The 23379-nt window shown below is 39.3% G+C and overlaps 1 protein-coding gene across 1 annotated transcript in view; it reads left to right on the top strand.

Annotated features, from left to right (window-relative positions):
- Positions 1-20924, top strand: part of LOC145996515 (serine protease inhibitor dipetalogastin-like) — a 34501-nt gene extending 13577 nt beyond the window's left edge. Inside the window, exons 2-3 of the mRNA XM_083133018.1 lie at positions 19739-19909; positions 20723-20924. Of these exons, the coding sequence (XP_082989144.1) occupies positions 19739-19909; positions 20723-20781 (230 nt within the window). The 3' untranslated portion in view covers positions 20782-20924. The remainder of the gene's footprint in view (positions 1-19738; positions 19910-20722) is intronic.
- Positions 20925-23379: the final 2455 nt, after the last annotated feature.

The raw sequence follows: 23379 nt of genomic DNA, 5'->3' as shown, positions 1-23379 counted from the left end.
AACAAATATCAGGCAAAATATAGTTCAATATACCAGAAATATGAATAATTATTGTTGTAAGCCCGTTTTCCTGGGCTCTGAGAGGTCACAGGGAAGTTTCATTTAAACATTTAGGTAGAGCTTAATAATATTTGATGGCTGAACCTGCTCCGTTAGGAGGGTAGAGATATGGAAAGTTGGTGTAAGGTTATTCACGCTTGTTCATACCTGGTAGATGTGTGTGATGTCTTGTCCTGATGCTTCTCGCAGACCGAATCGTGACAGTTCCAAGGTTCTATCCAGCGATCCTCAGTTCACCAAGCCAAGCGATCCCTTGCGCCTTGTAGCATGCTAGGCAGCGGTAACTCCGTGTTCCATCGTCGTAGTTAGCAGTGTAACGTGTTGTAAGTAATCGGACTAGCTGTCCATGTAGCGTCGATGAGTGTCAGAATCAAAAGAGAGCTAGCTCCGGGTAGGAGCTTGCTTTTATCATTCTAGGCGTCGAAAGGTTGTTAAACCTTTCAAACGCGGTAGATCCTGTTTAGATCCACGCGTTTGCCTTTCAGTTCCTGGTTTTTACGGAAGTTACAAGCTAGCGCATTCTTGAGATCGCTCGCTGGTCGGACAAGTTCAGGAAATGAACAAGTGTGAATATTAACATGACGAGGTTTTCTCGGTCTAATAGTCTCCATATCTCTACATTCCCCTTGTTGAAATAATCGAACCAATCTGTGATGGTCGACTACCTCGTCCGGAGTAGATTATATTTAAAAATTAGGATTTATTAACAAATCAAACTCGTAGAACCAATACAGTAAATCACTAGAAGAATCGCATCACCATAAAAAAAAATTGAAATCACCAGAATAGTCATATCATATCGTGGCACCAAACACCGTTGAGAAAAAAAATAGAAAAACACGTAGAATAAAAAAAAATGAAAACTGTAGGTTATAGCCTCTTATAAACTCAAAAAGTACGAGCACAATAACTAAGTCTTGAGGCATGGATAAAATAATTACATAAGTGTCACACTGAACTAGTTATGATTGAGTGATGACAGCACAATAAAAAAAAAAACAACAACACATGTCAGCACAGTGTGAGGAAACGCCGGGAACCGCAAACGGTTGTTTTTGTTTTTGTTTTTTTTTTGTTTGCTGAGTTCAAAGTACACTCGGCGGATCATACACAATGCTGGGCGGAGCCTTGAGGTATGTTACCTATGGCAACTCTGTAAACTGCATGTCGCTATAGGCTGGACATTCTTTGCAGCTGACGAAAAAAAAACACAAAAGAAAGAGACGTATCTCTAATCCAGTATGGGCAGTACCCATGGGCACAAACTTTTGGCACTGTAAAGGACATGCGTGTGTACTAATAGCATGTGCCTTACTGTAGTTGAAGTAGCTGAGCACCGGAACACTTGTAGCCGATGAAAAATAACATATGCATCATATGACGTCAGGAAACAAGAGCACAATGCACTCAGTGGGCGGGGCCTTGTCGATGTAGATCGTCATGGGAAGGCAGTCTAGAAGTCAACTTTGCGATGGCGCTTTGGGTCAACAAACGTCCTGGGTAAAGCGCTCCACATCTGGGTCGCGGCGTGGGAGATGGAAAAATCAGCCATGGGGTCCAGACGGGAACGGGTCCTTGTTGGTGCTGGTATTCCACAAAATCGTCGTCGGTCTCTGCGATGAGCCTAGGTCTGTCGCTCGATGGTACAAGCCGGTGGTCGTCATGGGTCCAGTAACATCCGTGGCGATGAGATAATGAAACAAGCGTAAAGGGAAAAATTAGGAAAAAGCAAAAGGTAGTGGAGCAGATTTACAATAAGTGATGACGGGTTATAAAATCGATTGAAAAGGGACTTTCAGTTAAAACTGGTGAATTATTTTGGGGGGGAGGGGAGGTAATGTCTAATTTGAATGACGGCGAAGGGGCGTTATTACTTATAGGATGTAGAGTTTTTAAGGGGGCCTGTTTATGATTAACAGGTTTACCTGAAGAAAAGTTCGCCGGGGCAACGGGGGGGGGGGGGAGTAGGTGGAATAATTCCATGTTGTAAGGAAAGTTCGCCGGGGCGCAACGGGGGGGGGGGAAATTTGAATAGTCGGCTTAGCCGGGAATGAAATGAGAAAAGAAAGGAGAATTCAGCGATAATAGAACGAACTAAGTGATTACGAGACATTTCCTTCTGTAATATGTGTAAATGTCGTTTATAAAAGCAATTGCAAGAATTTTACGTGTCTTGTGGACAAAGGTTTAAGCGCCTTCGATTCGCTGCTAATAAAAAAAAATGAAAAAGAAGTGAGAAAGAGTAAATAATATGTTTGTGTAATAGTTCATTGAAAAATACAGTAGATTGTAATTTCATGGGATATGAGCTATACCATGTTGTATGCTATCAATATTTGAACTATAAAATTAAAGGAGAGAGTGGGAACATTTGCCTAATTTATTATATGCTTTATTAACATATTTAGTGCATTGCAGCTTTCAAAGAAGCAGTTCGCGTTACACCTAAGCGTAAATAAAAAAAATTGCTATGGCCAAAAAGCCAATTGTTCAAGCAAGTTCTACGCAGTTCATTTGTTCTTTAAATCATTGATCTTGTTCTATCTTAGTTCATTCGTTCTTTATTTCTTTGTACTTTTTTCTTCATTTGAGCGTATATGTACCAGCAAATGGGGAAAAAAAAATATTTGCCAGTGAGAACCATAAACACACTAAGTACTTATTAGTCAAATCAGCTAAGTGATATGTTCTGACTATTACTATGCGTTTAATCGCATATTATAAAATAACATGAAAATATCTGTAAAAAAAAATAATTATTAGGCAAGAGATGTATTATAAATGTTCCGACGATTGAGATAGCATTCTGTAATCCTGATCTTGTTAAAAATAAAAATGACCATGTTGTATTAAAAATAAAAATGAGTTCGTTCTAACGCAGAAATGCAGTGCGAGCACTGGAAGTGGAAAGAGGGGGGAGGGGAGTCGATGAGCGTGAGAAAATGCTGAATCAGGGAATGCTAGCATGTGCAATGTACGGAGCGAGGAGGCTAAAGAGGAGGTTAACGTAGTGGCGTGTTAATGAATGTTAGTGGGGTTTTTATGGCACTAGTCGTAGCGGGCTTTAAGTCTAGAAATAGTAATAGTGTCAGATTTCTCCTTGTTTCTGCCGTCGATGTAAGTAACTTCGTAGGAATTCTCGTTAACTTTGCGAAGAATAGTTCCTTTGTACTTATAAGAGGACGCAAAGGCTTTTGACACACCTGGAGTTGGAGTGGCATCTAGAATCCATACATGTTGTCCTGGTGAGTACTGTATTTTCCTAGAAGTGCTGTCTACGTACTTTTTCTGCTGTTCGTAACGCTTATGCAGGTTGTCATGTGCTGTCTTACGTATGGAAGTCAGGAGTTCAAGTCTCTGTGCGTTCGTCTGGGAAACATTGTCGGGGTTCGAAGGAAGGACTGCGTCAGCTAAGATCCTTGGGTTGTAGCCAAACAAAGTAAAATACGGGCTCTGGAGGGATCCAGAATGGATTGTAACGTTGTGGCTGAACGCTGCGCTAGCTAAATAGTCACACCATGAAGCCTTCTTTTCTAACACAAAAACTCTCATAACTTTCTTTAAGTAACTAAATGAACTCTCAACTAAACCATTCGTGAAATGTGCACAAGTATCTACATATTTTAGTTGTACACCTGTGATATTAGCTAACTCTCGTAAGAGTAAACTTGAATTGGGTGTTGAACGATCTAAATAGATCGTTTCCGGGATGCCATGAACTAAAAAGACTTTCTCAACTAGGGCTGTTGCTATGTTTTGTGCATCGTGATTAGCCAAAGGAGCTGTAATTACGTACCTTGTACAACTATCAACTACCGATAGAAAATATTTGTATTTGTGCGTTTTTGAAGAGACTAAAGGACCACATACGTCAATATGAATTCGTTGGAAAGGAATTTGGGCTGGTTGAAATGTTTGCAGCGTATGCGGTTTAGAACCTTGTGGTTTCTTTGAAATCTGACAAGGGATGCAATGTCTAACCTTATCGTACACAAATTTCTTCATATTAGGGAAAAAGTAACGCATAAGCATTAAATTATATGTCTTTTGTGCACCTTGGTGACTTCCGTTCATTTTGTGTGCATGAATAAGATCGAAAACTTGATTTCTTAATGCATGAGGAATACAAAGTCTATCCCTATTACCAGTTTTGATTTTATTAGTCCTGTATAAGACTCCATTTTTGAGTACATAAGAATACGAAAGCTTTTCTAGTTTAGGGTCACTAGCTTTATCTTTGTTTTCTAATACATCAATAATGTCTCTGAAATAGGGGTCTTTACGTTGTTCTGAACTAATATCAAAATCTGCTGCTTGTGCATGAAATACTTGATGAAAGAATAGATCATCATCATCATCATCATCATCATCTTTCTTGTCATGATTAGTCTTGTCAAGCGGTAAACTTGCACGGGAGAGTGCATCCGCAAGTTCATTTTTACTAGCGCTGACATGCCTTATTTCGAAATCAAAATTCTGAAAATAAAGGGCTCTTCTTCCTAAAATAGAACTATGGTGTTTAGTTGAACGAAGATAAGATAAGGCTTTATTGTCTGTGAGAACCACAAAATGTTGATTCATAAGAAAAAATTTGAAAGTTTTCAAAACATAATATGCACCTGCAATTTCGAGTGAAAATGTGTCAGCTCTTTTCTCTGTGTCTGTTAAGGCTCGTGAACAATAGGCACATGGATGTAAATTTCCTTCTTCATCAGGCTGTAACAAGGCTCCTCCAATGCCAATTCCGCTCGCATCAATGTATACATATGAGGGGCGTTTAGGGTCATAAGGGCGGAGGATAGGGGCGGACGTAATCATTTCTTTCAGTGTTTCGAAGCTCTTCTGGTGTTCATCAGTCCATTGAAACTTAACATTCTTTTTAAGAAGCTTAAATAAACATTCTGTTGGTCCTGCAAAACCTTGCACAAATCGTCGAATGAAATTGACAAGTCCTAGAAAACTACGAAGCTTGCGTTTGGTGGTAGGGGTGGGATATTCCAAAATAGCTTTAAGAATGTGTTCTGAAATCTTAACTCCCTTTTGAGATACCAAGTTACCGAGGACTTTTACTTCGGTAAAAGCTAGCCTACACTTAGAGGGTGATAACTTAAGGGATGCTGTTCGTAACTTTTGAAACACTCTGTCCAGTATGTGAAGCATGTGTGGGAGATTTGAACTGTAAATAATAATATCATCAGTGTAAACAGAAAGTTCTGAACTGTCTATTCCGCTAAGGGCAAGTTCGCTTACGCGGTTCATTACACCGGGCGATGTTTTCAATCCCTGGCATAACCTAGCATACCTAAAACTACCCAGATTGTTAATAGAAAAGGCGGTAATGTCCTTAGAACGCTCTGTTAATGATACCTGAAAGAATGCAGAGGACATATCTAAAATTGAGTAATATTTCTTTCCAGCCATCTCTGTCATGATGGTTTTTATGTCTGGGGATTGTAAGGAAATCGGAGCTATTACCTCATTAAGCGCGCGCAAATCAGAAATAAAACGGTAGGTCCCATTGGGTTTCTTAACTAATAAGACTGGGTGTCGATAGGGACTCCCTTCACAGCGCTCTATAACACCTTGGTCTAGTAATTTCTGAACTTCCTGTTTCATGGGTTCTCGGTAATGAAAAGGAATAGGGTAGGTTTTGGCATACACTGGGGTGTCATCTGTCAGTTTGATATCATACTCCAAAACATTAGTTTTAGTCAATTTATCCCCTGGCCAGAGAAAAATATCTGCATACGTGTATGCGAGCTTTAGGATTTTTTCTCTTTCTTCTCGGGGAATATCAGGGTTAACTGTGAGGAGGGAGGGGTCAAATTTCTTTTGACTTTCACTGAGTTGTTGCTTCACTGTAGTATTTTCATTACAAGAGTATGAAAATGCAACATCTTCACTTTTATGTTCCCAAACGGAAGTAACGTCAGTTAAAATTTCACATGTCGATATTTCGCCTAATATTGTGTCACTTTCCAGAGTGATTGTGGTTTCCGTAGGGTTGTGTATGTGAATGACAGGTGACTGCGGGTTTACTGCAGCATTGGGAAGGACTACTGGATGCTGGCTCATAAGGGAAGCAGATGGTGTAAAAAGTACAGGCTTATGGGTATTAGGTGTCGTAGTGGTAATGTTCAAATTGATATAAGTCTTGGATCGTGGACTTAACTGAACTGTGTTTGAAAGGGTAGCTTTTCCCTCATACACATTTACATTCTCAATTTGGGTAAATATGTCATGCGACAGCTGGTGAGTCTTGTACTTTGATCTTAAAATACTATAATTAGGAGTACGTCCTAAATGATAAATAGTTATTGTATTGTCTTTTAGCGACATTTCGCACCTTTGCGTTCTCAAAAAGTCATTTCCTAAAAGGGGAGGGACGTTAGTTGAATCTACTATTCTAAATGGGTGCGAATATTTACGCTTTCCAATTATGATAGGAAGAACTACAATTTCAGACACACTCAGTTTCGATCCGGACACACCTTGGATTGTGGATTGTACCTTGTATGTTTTTCTTTCAGTAGGGAGAAGGTGGGAAGGATAAATTGAGATTTGGGATCCCACGTCAATAAGTAAATCTACCTGTTTTCCTTGTATGCTACTATTAATAAAGTATAGGCCATTCCTCTCAATTATAGGAACTTTATCTAATCTGCTATTATCTTCGATTTCGTTCCTGCAAGTCGAAGACGATTTTAGTTTAAATCACTGTCTCGTTGTGGCTTGTAAAAGCAATTGTCGCTCTCGTGATTATAACGACCACAAAACCTGCAGGCTGAGGTATTTGCATCGTCGCGATTAGCCTGATCTCGACGTTGAAACCTCTTGTTACTATTACCTCTGAATTGGCCTCGAGAGTTCGATCGAAAGTTACCTCTGTGATTAGCTCTAGAATTATTATTATTTCTGTAGGAAGAGGACGTATTATTCCCCTTGTTGAAACCTCTGTTATGTGCGTTTTGATTAGCCATTTTCGCAAATTCCAGTACATTTGAGCAAAGATTGAAGAGAGACCCTGCGTTCGTCTGTTCGGTTGAGTGCAGAGCTAAGGTCGAGAGTTGTGACGAAAGTTTGTTTATTTCGTCACCAGAGGCGGCATTTTGAGCGTGTTCTACAGCGGCTGTGGATGGTGTCGCCGCGCAGCGGACATTATCAGAACTCGGTATATGATACATTCCTTGATACACTGTGTGGGAATTATTTATGAGAGCCGGATTGGACTGTGGACTTTGGACTTGATGTGTTAATGGTGGGAGAGAAGGAGATGGACATTGGTTGTATGGTACAAAGTGCTGAGTCAAGGTGTGAGAATTACTGGGGAGGGGGGAATAGACCTGTGCATGCGAACAGCTGTGAACTGGTGTCGGGGTGAATGTCTGGGGTAAGCTTGCCTGTGCGATTGCCTGATCTATTTCCAATTTCTCTTCCAACATACGTGAATTAATTAATGACTGCTGGCGTTCGAAATTCTGTAGGTGGGCAATTAATTCTTCTGTTCTAGCAAAATGCTTGTTGGTTAAACAGCCAATGTATTTGGCTCGCAGTCCCGTGATGATGTAAGAGAGAGTTTGTTCTTCAGTGGCGTTCGGGAAGTATTGCTGGACTAATGCTTTTTTAGCAATAACGTAGGTGTGAATGGGCTCGGTTACCACCTGTTTTCTCTGGAGAATTATCTGTACAGGATCCGCTGAAAGGTATGATCCCTTAAATAGCGTACTTAGCTCGTCTTTGATATGGGTGTATGTCAAGTCTACAAAATTGGGTCGTTTCTGTATGTCATGAAAATAAGTTAAAGCGGTGTCAGTCAAAAATAAAGGTAACATCTCTTTACGCTTAGCTTCCGACCATCCTGCGGCGTGTGCTACATTTTGGAACTTGAGGAAAAATGAGTCAATGTCCTTAGGGTCATTTCCGCTAAATGGTGCCGGGTATAATGCAGTTGGAATTGGGGTGGCCATGTTAGTGGTGGGAATTTCTACAGTTAAGTGATCAGAGTTATTAACAGTGTTAGAGGAAGTTGAAACGGGAGCTGGGGTACTTGCTAAGGGTTGGGGTTGGTTTTTGTTGGGTGTTGCTAGTCCAAGGAAAAATTGAGGGTAATTTCTATTAGCAGACCTTAACCGTGTTAGTGGAGGGGAGGGAATTGGGGATAAAGGTCGTGAATTTATTGGATTTGCCGTGATTGCAGTTGCTAACTCTATGATTTGGTCGAGGGAGGAATCTAGGTGTTCGTGCAACGCTATCTGTGACGTATTCATAAACGAAGGTTCGTCGTGCTGACCAAAGAACAAATGAAAGTATGGGCATACAGTTATTTATGTCATTAATATATCGCTGGTCAAATAAGTATAAGCAAGTGTTCTCATTCCTGTGTGAATGATGCTTGAATACATGTTATGCAGAAGAACTAGATTTTGTTGAAAAAGGGGGGTCTCGGCATAAAAGAAAAAGAGGGGTTGTTGTCCATAGGGTAATACACATAATTGTCACTGGGTCTGACGCATCTTAAGCGTACTGTGGGAGTATGAGTTGGAATTACTAAAAAATTACTTTAAAATGCTCCCAAAGTGGGAGGGAGGGGGGAGGGAGACTAGTTTAATGTAAAGCAATTCGTACAGGAGGGTACTTAATTGCAAAAAGGGCCTGAAGCACCTCCACCATGTTGTAAGCCCGTTTTCCTGGGCTCTGAGAGGTCACAGGGAAGTTTCATTTAAACATTTAGGTAGAGCTTAATAATATTTGATGGCTGAACCTGCTCCGTTAGGAGGGTAGAGATATGGAAAGTTGGTGTAAGGTTATTCACGCTTGTTCATACCTGGTAGATGTGTGTGATGTCTTGTCCTGATGCTTCTCGCAGACCGAATCGTGACAGTTCCAAGGTTCTATCCAGCGATCCTCAGTTCACCAAGCCAAGCGATCCCTTGCGCCTTGTAGCATGCTAGGCAGCGGTAACTCCGTGTTCCATCGTCGTAGTTAGCAGTGTAACGTGTTGTAAGTAATCGGACTAGCTGTCCATGTAGCGTCGATGAGTGTCAGAATCAAAAGAGAGCTAGCTCCGGGTAGGAGCTTGCTTTTATCATTCTAGGCGTCGAAAGGTTGTTAAACCTTTCAAACGCGGTAGATCCTGTTTAGATCCACGCGTTTGCCTTTCAGTTCCTGGTTTTTACGGAAGTTACAAGCTAGCGCATTCTTGAGATCGCTCGCTGGTCGGACAAGTTCAGGAAATGAACAAGTGTGAATATTAACATGACGAGGTTTTCTCGGTCTAATAGTCTCCATATCTCTACATTATATATTAAAACAAACAGGCCTGTAAGTATGAGAAGCACTGTAACAACACATCTGTTCTCCTCAACCACTCTCACAATAGTGGCTGATGCAATTGTTTGCACGCAAAGCTTCATTACTCGGGAAGCAAAAATCAATACATAACACAGTGCTAGGTCATTGCCATTCTAGAGGGGCTCTGCATATAGATAAAAATAATTGAACCTGGCATCCAATTGAACTTAAACCTGAAGTAAATATGTATATGTGGGTATGGGTTTTAGCTTAATTTCAGGTATAGCCAAAAAAATATCAATTTTTGACAAGTTTATGGACAAAAATCCGGCTGATGCAATTTTTGTAAGTATGGGCAAATCTGCTTGAGGGGGGGTTCATACTTTCCGAAGAGCATTTTTACAAAAATCTTGGATTAGACAGGGTTCCACACTTGAGCAAAAATCTCATATGGGCATGTTGAGCCTGTTTTAAGTGTAGCCAAATCTGCATGAGAGGAGCTCTTCCTTTCTCAGAAAATATTTGAGGGCATTTTTACAAAAATCTTGGATTAGGCAGGGTTCCACACTTGAGCAAAAAGCTCATATGGGCATGTTGAGCAAGTTTTAAGTGTAGCCAAATCTGCATGAGGGGAGCTCTTCCTTTCTCGAGTTTATAGTAGCATCAATTACACTACTGATATAATATTAATCTAGTATAAATAAATACATCTACTCCGGCATGGCTGTTTCTATAGTGTAAATATTTTGTCTTGCACCAGTGGCGGATCCAGAAGTTACAGTTGGGAGGCGAATTTCAGTGTGCCTCATCTCACCAAGAATCAATTCTAACTTACACTTGCATTTTAAAATATAAACAATATATCAAGCAGTAAACAGGAACTGTGCTGACTTCCATGTTCCAGAGATTAGCGAAATGTTTTCCAAAAATAGGGTCCCAGTGCTGGTAATTATTGCATTTTGTTTTCATAATACCTTCGTTGTCGCGGTTGACTGATCGATCAGATATGAGGAATAAAAGGAATAAACAAATTAAACAAAAACCTATTCTCTCAAGTAGTCTCGATTTCCTTTTGACGCATATTGAACAGTGGTTCGGGTCCGAATTTAAACTGTAGGCCCAGTTCCGATTAACATATCTTGAGCATAAAGTTGCCGTAAATCAAACTTTAAAAAATATTATCGAACCTGCCAAACTTGGTGATAAAAGGCAGAACATTTGAGTCTTAAAAAATATTAGGCATAGTAATGTATCCAAAAACCTGGCAGTTTGGAGGGACGATAGCGACATCAGATGATGAACACGTCATTGTATGACGGACATAACAGAAGTTGAGAGGTAATTTGGTGTTGTAAGTAAAACTTACTCTCTCTATGAGATGATAATGTGCTCGATTGTGGACGTCTACGAGTATACAACAATAATCTATATTTGGTGGTCGACAGTACTGACTACATAATTCTAGAATAAAATTCAACACCATTCCTTGATATACGCAAGTGTTTTTGATATGACTTTTCTTTATTCTTTCAAAATTCTAGTGCAAAAGTAATATAAACATTCTATCAAGTTCTTGAGCTCCTCGATAACAAATTTCTGTTGTCTTTAACTGCAGCAAAGCTAACGCAAAATTGTAATGCGAAAGAAGTCTGTACAGTCGAGTGGTTTACATTGCATTACTGTGTAGCATAATTATTAAAGAATACAGGAATTTGTTGATAAAGCCAAAGTAACTTCCTCGTAACAGAATGGATAGCGCTTACGGCTCTTTCTGGGAAAGGTCCAAGATTATATTCTCAGTGTTGGCCAGGGTGCGAAACCTGGGGAAGGGGGGATTTCTTCCCACCAACAATCTTGGCTTCAACCCCCTGCTACCAAAACTTTCCGGGTGGGGGAGTTTTTGTTACAACAAACAAAAGATAAGCAACTACTTTTAATTTCAAATATACTGTATTAAGAAAAATATGGAAAACATACACAAATTAGTATAGTTGTGAGTGTTCAATGATTTTTCTCTCTTAAGAGATCATTAACAAATCTACACCAATACGCACAATAAAAGTAAAACAAGAATGCAAACTAATAATAACTATGAATATATTAACATAAAGCAAAATATAAATAAAAACTTTACATAATAAAACCACTTCAACTATTTCATAATTTATTAACATCTTTAACCAGTTAGTAAAGGAATTAGTTTGCTACTTTATAATATCTGATATATAAAAAAGTAACAAATTACCACGCACTAATTAGCAGACTAGAACGATCCAGGTTTAAGTTCTTGTTCAGGACGGTGATGTTGGCCATTCAGTGTGTGACGTGGACGTAATGCCGTAAAGTATAGCAGTTTAATTTTACCTAACACCTGTCGGCACACAAAAAATAACATATTGCATTGTACCTGACATTCCGGGTACCTGAAGCACTCATCCATTCGCACACTCATTCATTCCTTGGGTCCTTAGGAAACATCAAAGAATAAAATTATACATACAAGGCTTATATTTCTTCAATGTACCCTTTCATTTTAACATGAACTCCTAGATTAGGTCGTTAATCTCTGCTCCTGTGCTCCTTACAATTAATATTCGCCGGCCCTCCACAAAAACAGTTGTCAGAAAAATCGGTCGGCGTGATTGAACCTTTCGTTCAACAAGAGCATTCGCGTCTAGACAGCAAGTACCAATTAACCAGTTTTCTCGGACGGGGATATTCATTACATGCCCCTTCTCGTCCTTTCAAAAATACAACTCTGCTGCATGACGCAATACTCGTATAGACTCCAGCTGTCGGAATATCTCAATTAACCTCGGCGCGTGTAACAATTACATCACAACTCTATAACAAAGAAAAAACATCACTTGCGCGACCTGGATAAATTTAACACACATTACTCAATAAAAAAGAACACTAAACAATCAACCCTCGAATAGTTATTCAAACGACTGGGTGGCGGATTACTTTGCTATGGAGCACATTCTGACAAGTTGCAATGGAATTTAACGCAATAAAGGAGCATAACTGCATTTCTTTTCTTTAAATCCTGATTATTATAAGAGATTAAGAACAAAACAGAACGACTTATTTCTAGCAATACTCAAATACAAGGCGCGAAAGTTAGGTTCGGGATTCCGAGTCACGTCCAAGTTCGCGAGTCAATATGGCTTTAGTCGTTCGTGGTAGGGCGATAAAGAAAACAATACCTTCGCACGTGAAGATTAATCGACAGATGAATACAGTACCAAACTCTGCCACGTCATCGGATGGTCCACTTTTCCTAGGAGGGGGTAATAACATATGGTTCCATTGCGACGAAAAATATTTCTTCCTAAAAACCGGAGACGGCTTTCTGATCCTCTCGGGCGTCGACTTGGCGTCCATTCTCTCGGGCGTCGGCTGGGCATCCTCGGCATCTCTTCGTCGTTTCTGTTGGCTGGTTCTGCGGTCACGTCGCGCCTGATGGTATTGGCGTCGTCGTTAGGGACTTGGAAACCCGACGTCCCCTCTTCTCTTTAGCCTCCTAGCCTGCCATGGTTTTAGATTGTCCTCCGTTCACGAAACAATTAACCGCGTATGATATCATAGGATCACAGTCTCACTTCGACGTCCTCCAGTGATTGATGTAAGCACATACGTATCACAACTCACTGTCAGCCACACGCTGAGGGCCCGTGAAAAATACTAAGTGCACAATCGACAGAGCTTTTTTAGCACTGATATGCTCTTACTACGAAAGTCCGCGGGAAACTGCGTCGGTACTTCGGGTTTCAGCAGCTTTATACCTGGTGTGAAATTTCGGTTAGAAGAGTGTTAAAAGTAAGCGTCGCTTCTTTCCAGCAAGGTTTGTTCACACTTGGTGCATTGTGTCCTCACGCGGGCGGCGCGTGTCCTCAGCTAGGTACAGTGGGATTGCGTTTCCGTCTCTCTGGTGTCCGACTCGCGAATTCGTACTTGGTCCAAGATTCGCCTTTTTACAACCAATTTGATCATATGTCCTTGATATTCTGTTGATCTTCTTGAAATTATATTCAGGTAGCTTTTACAATATGCCACTTCAGTTGTCCAAATTCAGGTATATCTGCCGACTGGAAACGGAGATATTCCATAAGGTCTATTTCTGTACAGGTGGGATGTAAAAATGAACCTTCCTGACACTCGTCGCCGTGACTCCGAACCTTTCCTCAACTTCCGTTGTCTCGCCAGAATTTCATTGTGCAACGGATACCTATGAACTTTTTAAATCTCGCGCATTACATCAGTAATATATTTATTAATTATACATTAAAAAAATTACACAGAGATTTACATGTCCAACTCTGACAGTGACAAAATGTATTCCTCTTTGTGTAAATAATAATAATAATATATTTTTAATTTAGTAATTAGTAGTATAATCGGGTATGTTCAAAGTCACACTTGGTACGAGGCCTATTATTTTTATTAATTTAACCACAATGGAAAACCTATTTTGACGATGTTTTTGTCGATTTTATACTATTGCAAATCTGTGTTTTTTCATCTCACACTTTGTACGAGTGTCATAATTTCTTTCGAGTTGAAGTATGTAACACCTACACCCACGCACACCCACGCACACCCACACCCACACCCACCCACGCACACCTACTTATACCTACACCTATCCATGCATACCTTGGTTTGAGATGGTGTTTTAAGTCCACTTTATGCACAGTAAGGCTAATAGGGACTGGACCTTCAGTTTAAAGTGGGATCCGAACCACTTGTGCCTCCATCGGGTATCGAACCCGGGATCCCTTGATTACAAGGCAATGACGCTACCACTGCGCCATGTGGGAGGCCCCCATGCATACCTATACTCACCTATGTACATCTAGCTACACCCACCTACACATACGCACACCAACGCATACCCACCTACACCCACGCACTCCTACGCACAGCTATTTCAACTTTGTGATTTTTACCTCATGCATGTTACGAGGCCTATTGTTGTTATTAATTTATCCAGTAGTATAATCGGGTATGTTCAAACCAATACTTGGTACGAGGCCTATTATTTGTATCAATTTAAGCACAATGGTAAACCTATTTTGATGATGTTTTTGTCGATTTTATAGTATTGCAAATCTGTGATTTTTCACCTCGTACTTGGTACTAGTGTCGAGGTCTATTGTTTTTTATTAATTTAACCACAGTAGTAAACGTATTTTGATGATGTTTTTTGTTGATTTTATACTATTGCAAATCTGTGATTTTTTCATCTCGTACTTGATACGAGTGTTATAATTTCTTATGAGTTAAAGTACGTAACATTACATAATATTGTGATGGCCCCATATTAAGCTGCCTTTATTATATTTTTATAAGGGTAAACTATTGCATCACGCTTATGCAACAGGTTATTACATAACATTACGCAACATTACAATGGTACAGAAGGTAACTTGTTGCATCATGTTTATGAAAACAGGTTATTACGTTATATTATGATGACTTGTATCTGACGTGGTGTTTTCTGTTTATCAACATGGTTTTGCACTTAGGCTATTTAAAGGGTTTTCGCATTACAGATTAGTCAGTATTGTGAGAGTGTTTGAAGAGTACGGAGGTGTTGTTGCAGTGCTCCTCAATATTTGATAAAAGCTATGTTTTTTTAAACTTATTTTAAAGCTACATACTATTTATTATTTCAAGTTGAAAGGTGTATCAAGTGATTTCTTTCATAGTAATTTTGATCAGATTGAGTTTTGATGTGATCAGATGTTACTTGTTGTCTCCGGAAATTCTGTATAAATAACATAGCTGAAAATTTTATAGTAATAGCTACAATTATTTTATTTTGAAGGTGTTTCAAGTTGTTTTTCACACAGTTTGAATTTGTATAAATTTGTATATGTATTGAATTTTGTATTTTTCCCCGAGAAAATTTATATATACATACCAGAGCTGAAAAAAATATTATAATTATAACTATTGTTTTTTAAGTTACATTCTATCAATTATCGTAAGTTTAAAAGTGTTTTTTCTAGTAAATAGAATCTTATTGAATTTTGGCTTGATTGTATGTTTTGTATTCTTCCCCGAGAAAATTTATATATAAATACCGAGAATCTTTTATTTAAATAACACCTCGTGAAAATGATAACTTGTATAACAGACTTACCACTCGAACTGCTGCACAAGATTTTTGCGTACACATTCGACGGAGGTGAGGATGTCGCGAGGCTCGTCGAGTTAAGCAAAATAGCGCCTGAATTTCGTCCACCGTGCGAGATGATTTTTATGGACAATCTTCGCAAAAAAAGCGGTATGAAAAACTTACAGAATCCTGATTCTCTTTTTCGGGCTGCAAGCAAAAAGTTGGCCGATAGGATGGGCGAGCTTCATAAGGCGAGGGAAGGAAGGAGACGATATACGTACGATTGGTATGAGTCAAACGCGGAAACAGACAGCATTATCACACTACTCATCGCATTGGTTGAGGCGCGAACTTTCTTCCTAACCTCGCATGATATATAAATAAAATACCATCACTATGAAACCCAAAGGTGTCGTCTATCAGGTATCATAGGAGGACCTCAAATCCCTCGGAGATTCGAATCTTGTTAGGTTAAACAGCATAAAAATTTCACAGCAAGAATTCTCATATGGACTGACGATTTTGTTTTTAACAGACTTAATAATGAGTTATAACCTGTGTTGTGATACCACTATAAACTGTATACAAAATATGCAGTCCCTGGAATGAGATGGACGAGGCTTATGAACCTCGACCTATACAGGTGTGCAATCTGGCAATGAATGAATGTTTCTTTTTATTAAGCATAGCAGTGTGTTTTCGCTTATTTTAATATCAGACAACAATGTTAGAAAGTGTGTGTTAGAAAGTGTGTGCATGACCCCCAAGAATACAATTTAAAATCACAAATGTAATATGAACTTTTTTCACTTGTGTGTATTTGAATATGAAAGTGAGGTACTTTGAATAATTGAGGGGAACAATCACAAATAAGCTTGCAACGGTATTGGGAGGGTCACGAGTTCAAACTTCAGACGATTTCTGTTAATCTGCTAAGGCCCAGGGTGTACGGATATCAGTACGAAAATTTGTAAAAAAGAAGAGGCAATTTTGGCTAATGGCAACGATGAGGATGAATAATGATAATTATGATGAAATTGATGTGTGGCACTTAGAAAACAAAACTTCAAAGTGTATTGCACCAACAGCTACGATTGTCCCCCCTCCCTCCCCCCATATAAGGTAGTTAACAGAGGTATACTTTTGTTGGTTTACGACTCTGAGGGCTTAAGTTACTATGTTCACCTATAGCTGTACATATTAAAAAAAGAAATGACCTGAGCAATAAAATATAACAATACCGATCCTAACCTTTGTCGGATGACGTAGTGGTAACGTTGTTGCAATCACACCTCTGATGGTGTATAAACTTAAATGTTTTGCATAACATGAAATACTGTTAATGGAAATGTGTTGTTTCTAATATTCTATATAGAAAGCAGATAACAAGAAAAAGAAAAAAATAAATGTTTTGGTCAGATACGAAGCTTCAACCCAAATACATATATGATCAGACAGGATGTAGAAGTTAGTAGAAGAGCCAAAAAATCGCATGTCACAGCTTTTGATGTTATCTGTAAAAAGCATAACAAGAGCAAGGATCATGTCGAAAAAACACCTTTCAACTTGAAATAATAAAAAGTATGTAGCTTTAAAATAAGTTAAAAAAACATAGCTTTTATCAAAAATTGAGGAGCACTGCAAACAACACCTCCGTACTCTTCAAACACTCTCACAATACTGACTAATCTGTAATGCGAAAACCCTTTAAATAGCCTAAGTGCAAAACCATGTTGATAAACAGAAAACACCACGTCAGATACAAGTCATCATAATATAACGTAATAACCTGTTTTCATAAACATGATGCAACAAGTTACCTTCTGTACCATTGTAATGTTGCGTAATGTTATGTAATAACCTGTTGCATAAGCGTGATGCAATAGTTTACCCTTATAAAAATATAATAAAGGCAGCTTAATATGGGGCCATCACAATATTATGTAATGTTACGTACTTTAACTCATAAGAAATTATAACACTCGTATCAAGTACGAGATGAAAAAATCACAGATTTGCAATAGTATAAAATCAACAAAAAACATCATCAAAATACGTTTACTACTGTGGTTAAATTAATAAAAAACAATAGACCTCGACACTAGTACCAAGTACGAGGTGAAAAATCACAGATTTGCAATACTATAAAATCGACAAAAACATCATCAAAATAGGTTTACCATTGTGCTTAAATTGATACAAATAATAGGCCTCGTACCAAGTATTGGTTTGAACATACCCGATTATACTACTGGATAAATTAATAACAACAATAGGCCTCGTAACATGCATGAGGTAAAAATCACAAAGTTGAAATAGCTGTGCGTAGGAGTGCGTGGGTGTAGGTGGGTATGCGTTGGTGTGCGTATGTGTAGGTGGGTGTAGCTAGATGTACATAGGTGAGTATAGGTATGCATGGGGGGCCTCCCACATGGCGCAGTGATAGCGTCATTGCCTTGTAATCAAGGGGTCCCGGGTTCGATACCCGATGGAGGCACAAGTGGTTCGGATCCCACTTTAAACTAAAGGTCCAGTCCCTATTAGCCTTACTGTGCATAAAGTGGACTTAAAACACCATCTCAAACCAAGGTATGCATGGATAGGTAGGTGTGCGTGGATGTGCGTGGGTGGGTGTGGGTGTGCGTGGGTGTAGGTGTTACATACTTCAACTCGAAAGAAATTATGACATTCGTACAAAGTGTGAGATGAAAAAACACAGATTTGCAATAGTATAAAATCGACAAAAACATGGTCAAAATAGGTTTTCCATTGTGGTTAAATTAATAAAAATAATAGGCTTCGTACCAAGTGTGACTTTGAACATACCCGATTTTACTTTTAATAACATTATAAATATGTATATCGTATAATTTATATGTATGTTTCTGGGGGTTTGTAGATTAAGATTTTTCTCCCCACACCAATTTTTAAATGATTTTGCATCCTGGGTAGTTCCAAATTTCGATGTCGAACGAGCTACTTGAAACTAGTGGTATTTGACTCCTGTCTCGAAATTAAGAAAGAACTTTCTATGAAACTCGAGGCGCTGGTCGTCCGTTTCCAAATGAAAAGTCGCAACTTTTTAATTACCTTAATGTTTTCTTCTAGTTATTCTTAATAGTAATAACAATACTTATATTCTACAAACAGTTATAATAGTTGCCATTCTTCTACAAAATCAAATAGCTTAAATCGCACACTGCCAGAAATTGTGTGGCTAATGAAACACAACTATGAAATTTATTTTACTTATTTATTTATTTAACAAAGAATTCCAAATGCAGCGTTGGTCATTTTACATTGAAATGTATAGCAGTAGAAAAATAACAACATAAACTTTTTGTTATTTGATCCAATAAAGAACCTCACACATTTTTGTGCAACAGCCTTCTGAAATGTGCCTGATTTTCAAAATAATGTTAGAAATGTTAGACTGAAGCATATGTACTTAGCTTGTTCAATAAGTCTTGCCTCCTGGCAAGTTTATGATTTTACATTCAAATGAAAGTTTGGAATGCCCTCTTTTAAAGGGTAACATCACTTTTTGATGTAGTCTCCTTCCGCCATTGGTGCACCAGTTTCTGCATGCCGTCAGAAAAAATTAGATTGGCTACCGTTTGTCTCCTGACGAGGAACCCACCTCGAACCCACTTTTTTTTAACGCAAGGTCACCCTTGATGATGTGATTCACTGTTCCAAGCGACATGCACAGAATATCTAAGATCTCTCTCTGCTTAATGCAGTGATTAACATGAATCAGTCATCAATCAACACTTGCCACCATCTTCAAGTGGATGCAGACACAGGGCATCCACTGCGGTGCTTGTCTTTAAAGTGACCGTGGCTGGGTTGGCCGTATGTAGAGTCCGCACCCATCTTCCGACCGTTCTAACGTCAACGCATGCTTCCCCATATACGGCAAGCATCCGCGGTGGATTTCGGTAGGTGGAACATCTTCCGCAGCCAGAAATTCAATCACAACACGTCCACGTAGTCCGACATCTCTCAAGTTACTTGTCCGACGTCAGTGACAATACCTCAAACTGAAAACATCCTCTGAGGGGAGACATTCCATTTTTATTTAAATGTAAAATCATAAGCTTCCCTCACTCAATAAAAAAGTTATAAGCCAGGAGCCAAAATTTATTGAACAAACCTCGTATCATGCATATATCTGTAAAGTTCGTAAGGTTTACTATTTACCCTAACAACTTATGTCTAAATTTTTACACAATCACTTCCTTCACTGCTATTTTTCAGATATCTCAGTAGCATATTACGGACAATGCGCAAAAAACTTTGATCCTTGTATCGAAATGTTTGTCAGCTTAATGTTGAGCATGACCGTACCTGATTGTCATGTATGTGCTACAGATGGAAACACCTACATCAACTCTGAGGGATTCTGGTGTGCTCAGAAGACAAAACCTGGTACGTAGTTTCGCATGTGTCATTCGTTTGCCTCTTGAAATGGTTTTGGTCCGAGTGGAAGAAAAACGTTCTAATTCTTTTCTCAGTTGAGAGATTTTAAGTATCCACTTCTTAAACAGCTTGTATCATAATAGATTAAACAATTTTCCAGGTTTGTTATTAATAAAATATCTGAAACACAGCAATTAGGTTTGTTGTATAACATTGAGAATATCTTCAAGTATTGTTTCCATGCGCAAGACTTTTGTAAACACGGTCATTGTGGCGCTGTTGTAGTGTTAAAGAAAATGAAGACTTTCACAAGTCACTAGACCTTACACCCTTAGACTTCTGCATTTGGGGCTTTGTGAAAGGCAAAGTCTATGTGTCACCTATCTATGCCGCAGAATGTGCAACAGCTAAAGGAGAGAATAAGAAACGCCCTTGCTTTGGTGGACGAGGAGTTATTGGGAAAAGTGTGGCAAGAAATCAAATTTCGATGTGTGTCGCATAACTGGTGGAAGTCACATTAACATTTGTAGCCATTCATAGAAACTTTAACTGTTACTGATTGATACTTCTTGTGCCACTTTTGGCTAATTTGCGAACATGGTGATGAGTGACGATACAATGAAATTGATGAATGGACACTCACAGACGTCCATGCAAAGGCCAGGATTAGAACCCGGGACACCTGGCGTCGTAGCACGATGTGCTAACCACTCCGCCACGGGGTCCGGCCCCAAAGTAAATAATTATTTATCCATGTTGAAGAGATGTCTCAACTTTTATTTTTGTTAAAAAGTGATGATATTTAATTTGATTTCCTTACAGATTTGAAGATGAAATATATGGGAGTGTGCATGGATGGGCATGCCGATAAAGAGGATTAGGTGCATTCTTAAATCTTAGTAAATGCTTACTTTGATAGTCCAAAATTACTGATACTGAAGAAGAGCTCCTACCATAAGTGATGGTAGTAACCAGTTTGTTTTTACATTAAAACTTAAAACTTGTGAATAAATAAACGTTACAGAACCTATCTGAATTTCATTTTCTTGCAGCAAAATTTAAAAAATCTGGTTCCAATTACTTGTCATATTTGTGGGTGGGGCCTATGCCACCATGCTATAAAGTGAGAGTAAGAGTATGATCAAATGTTTCGAGTTTAACAATGCTTGGCGGTATAAAATCTTACTTGAGACTGTGCAGCGATAACATGGCTGTTTGAAACATGATTGGCGTCCAACCAATCACAAATTTGTAGGCCTTCATTTCTAAGGGTGTACAATAGGGTGGATCGAAAAACCGTTTTTTTCGAAATCGGTCTGCGGCTAGTGCTTAAAGTTTGTGGTTGGTGGTCCTTATAACCCATAAAAATTCCAACTTGATCGGATAATATCTTCAGGCTGCGCTTTTTAGTCAAAATTTTAAATTTTTATGAAAAAATGTCAAAAATTTGCAATTTTTTCTGATGGTTTCTCGATGATTCTGGAGTGATTTAATGGCAAAAAATTACATATATTGCTTGTATGTTGCTTAATATTAACGATTTAGTGTGTTTGAATCAGGGAAAATGGTTTCTTAGTTCGCCAAAATTCGTCAAAAAACGCCAAACATACAGAAATGTTACGGATGTTGGGTAGGCAATAACCCGCTATAATTACTTCGACCCCACCGACTTAAATTTACCAAAAACGATAAGGTAATAGGAAAGGAATAAACTGCAGCTCTTAGTTTATCGACTAATCGACTATCCAGCACTCGCCACGAGGAGGTGGCTGCAATCGAGTGCTGCCCGCCCACCCACCCAGGTAAACTGGCCTCTTTAGGTTTTAAAGTCAGCTTTGGTATCAAACTTTGGTAATATGTTCCTGTCCTCCAATCGAGCTCTAATATAGCCATCTCGGGAGTCATAACCATACAGCATACATACAGCTTATCTCTTAAGAGCAGGTGATGGATTTGACGTTGCTACATACAGTCGAAGGATGCGCCCTGCAAGAGTCAGCCATCGAGCATGGTGAATGGGCCCAGGAAGACACATCGCAAGATAATTTGGACACACTCCACTGTTTGCAGCCTGGCACATTTTGTAGAGGTAAGCCTGGTCTGTGCTGAGAACATCAACGTCAATATCAGGAAGAACTGCTTCAATTTTTTCGAACTGGACGATGGGCCGGTCTTGGCAGGTAGACAAGCTCTTTCCTACGTCGCCATGAAATCCCTTCGGGCCGGATGTAAGCCGTCAATTTTCTCAAAAATGTGTCTTAGGGGCAGTTCATTAGAATGCAATTGACACACAATCCATTGGAGAGGACGCTGAATATATTCTTCTAAACGCCGGATGATGCCGGTGTGCTTCCCCGTGTTCTTCCTCTCTCCGTCGGATACTATGCACGACAATTCCGTCAAATCTAAGCCTTCTTCGCAGAGAAAGTTCCAAATAGCGGCAGTTGCTCCTTCTGCGTCGGCTGTTTTGGGCGTAACATGGGTAAGGTAGAATGAACCAGGTTCCTCGATGAGAGAAATGTGCTCTTCTTGACAAGTCCGTTGGTATGTTTTTCCAGTCTCTTCACATGTCTCTTTCAACAAAGTAGAATCTTTCCTTCCATCAAAGTACAGCGACAAAATTTTCTTGTTCTGGGGACATTGTTGTTCTTGTAGTGTTTGTCGCGTTCGTGAGCGCTGTCGCCTGACATTGTTTCTGTCTATAACAATGTTAACACAGAAGACTTGACGCCAAATGTGGGGTGTAAGGGGTGCTCCTTCCACGTAGTGCACTCAATAGTCAACCTCACTTCCACGTAGTACACCCTGGACTGCAGACTAACGAGGCTGTGGCGACTGGCCCCATAGCCAGTATAATTTTGTTTGTGTTGTCCTGTGTTTTGTCCTTATTTGTGCTGTGCGCTCCTTTACAGCCTCAGCTTTTAACGAAAGTCAGAAGATTTTAATGTTTTATGATTTTAGTTATGCAACATTAGAGTTGTTATGTGTAACGATAAGGGGCTGGACCCCGTATAATGTGACGGGTGCAAAATAGCCTTAGTGCTGACGCACCCAAAATTTTAAATTCAAATTCAAATTCAAATTGGCGCCAAATGTGCAGCTACTCTGTCTGACACACCACGCCTCTCACATGCACGCGAAAACGAACTCAGATTGACCCTGGTCTGACTACTTGTTCCTGAGTTAAACTTTTTCTTTTGCGGAATTAATTCTCCATCTTCATCATCGCCAGGTAAGTCTTCCTTGTCTTCGACATTTTCAGCTTCGTCCACTTGCAGCACTTATGAAAATGAAAAGAAAAAATCACACGGGCGATGGGAGCACTAGGGTGACGGAAGAAGAATCCTACAGGTGTAGGATATAAGCAACGCACGTTCTGGCGTCATTAATGTATTTGCATCTACCTTTTCATGGTAAGTGTTCGAAAGTCGATTAGTCGATAAACTAAGAGCTGCAGTTACTTCCTTTCCTATTACCTT

This window comes from Lepisma saccharinum, chromosome 12 (genome assembly GCF_977018435.1).
Source record: "Lepisma saccharinum chromosome 12, izLepSacc3.1, whole genome shotgun sequence".
In the NCBI taxonomy this organism is placed as follows: Eukaryota; Metazoa; Arthropoda; class Insecta; order Zygentoma; family Lepismatidae; genus Lepisma; species Lepisma saccharinum.
This window is presented reverse-complemented; position numbering and strand designations above follow the sequence as displayed.